Source organism: Arachis ipaensis, chromosome B05, assembly GCF_000816755.2.
Source record: "Arachis ipaensis cultivar K30076 chromosome B05, Araip1.1, whole genome shotgun sequence".
NCBI classification, from domain to species: domain Eukaryota; kingdom Viridiplantae; phylum Streptophyta; class Magnoliopsida; order Fabales; family Fabaceae; genus Arachis; species Arachis ipaensis.
Window position 1 is genome coordinate 6,003,241 of NC_029789.2, and position 1,138 is coordinate 6,004,378.

At 41.2% G+C, this 1,138-nt stretch overlaps 1 protein-coding gene across 1 annotated transcript in view; it reads left to right on the forward strand.

Annotated features, from left to right (window-relative positions):
• LOC107642669 (cysteine desulfurase, mitochondrial) overlaps positions 488-1,138 on the forward strand; it is a gene marked incomplete in the record, with an annotated part of 2,007 nt that continues 1,356 nt past the window's right edge. Inside the window, 1 exon segment of the mRNA XM_016346090.2 lies at positions 488-1,138. Coding sequence (XP_016201576.1) covers positions 678-1,138 — 461 coding nt within the window.

Below are 1,138 nucleotides of genomic sequence, written 5' to 3' on the forward strand. Positions count from 1 at the left end.
AATGTGTTTAAAAAAATATAATATTATAATTTAATTACATAGAATATTCAACAATTATCAATAAATATGTGGCTAATTTTTTTTGTTATGGAAGTAGAAGTGGTGATATACTTTAATATTGTAATTTTTGGTATTTTTTAAAACCGTGTAAAGTACACAAATCGGAGGCTTCGATTTCTGTACATTAAATTTTTTAATTTTTTTAACACAAATCGGACGGTCCGATTTGTGGATCTCTAGAAATCAGACAGTCCGATTTCTGTACTTCTAATAAATCGGACGGTCCGATTTTCGCTTTTATAATTATACTATTCCACATTTGAGTATAATATCCCAACAATCCACAATTTAAAAAAACACTACTACCACTCTAATATTAAAAATAAAAAGTTCCATGTGAATAATTAATTAATTATAATAAAAAAAATTGTGAAAAGTAAAAGAATAAGCAGTAAAAGTGACTAGTGAGGCAAATCGCGGCTTGGGAGTCGTAGATGCAACGCGCCTGTGAGCGGTGCAAGCTACTGTTTGATAGACATGATGGGCATTTGTTCCTCCTTGAAAGCAAAATCCTGAATTAGGTTTATCACTGCTCAGTTTCTATCTATTTCCCTTTCAAATTCTCTCTCTTTCTTTACCAAACCAGTAAGCAAGGTACGTTCAGACTCACTGATCCAATGACCTCGAAGCTACTTGCTTCTAATCTCCGTCACCACCTCACAAGATCCGCCCGCATCCTCTTCCGCAGCCAACCGCTTTCAACTGCGACAGCAGCGGCGGCGGACTCGTCCCAACCCTATGAAGACGCCGCGGGAATCACGATGAAAGGGGTGAAAATCTCCGGTAGACCGCTTTACCTGGACGTGCAAGCGACCTCACCGGTGGACCCTCGCGTGCTGGACGCCATGCTCCCCTTCTTCCTTTCTCGCTACGGAAACCCTCACTCTCGAACACACTTCTACGGTTGGGAATCGGATGAGGCTGTTGAGCGAGCACGGTCTCAGGTTGCGGCCCTTGTAGGCGCTTCCCCCAAAGAAATAGTCTTTACCTCAGGGGCAACTGAATCCAACAACATCTCCATTAAGGGTGTGATGCATTTCTACAGGGAGAAGAAGAAGCACGTGATTACCACCCAGAC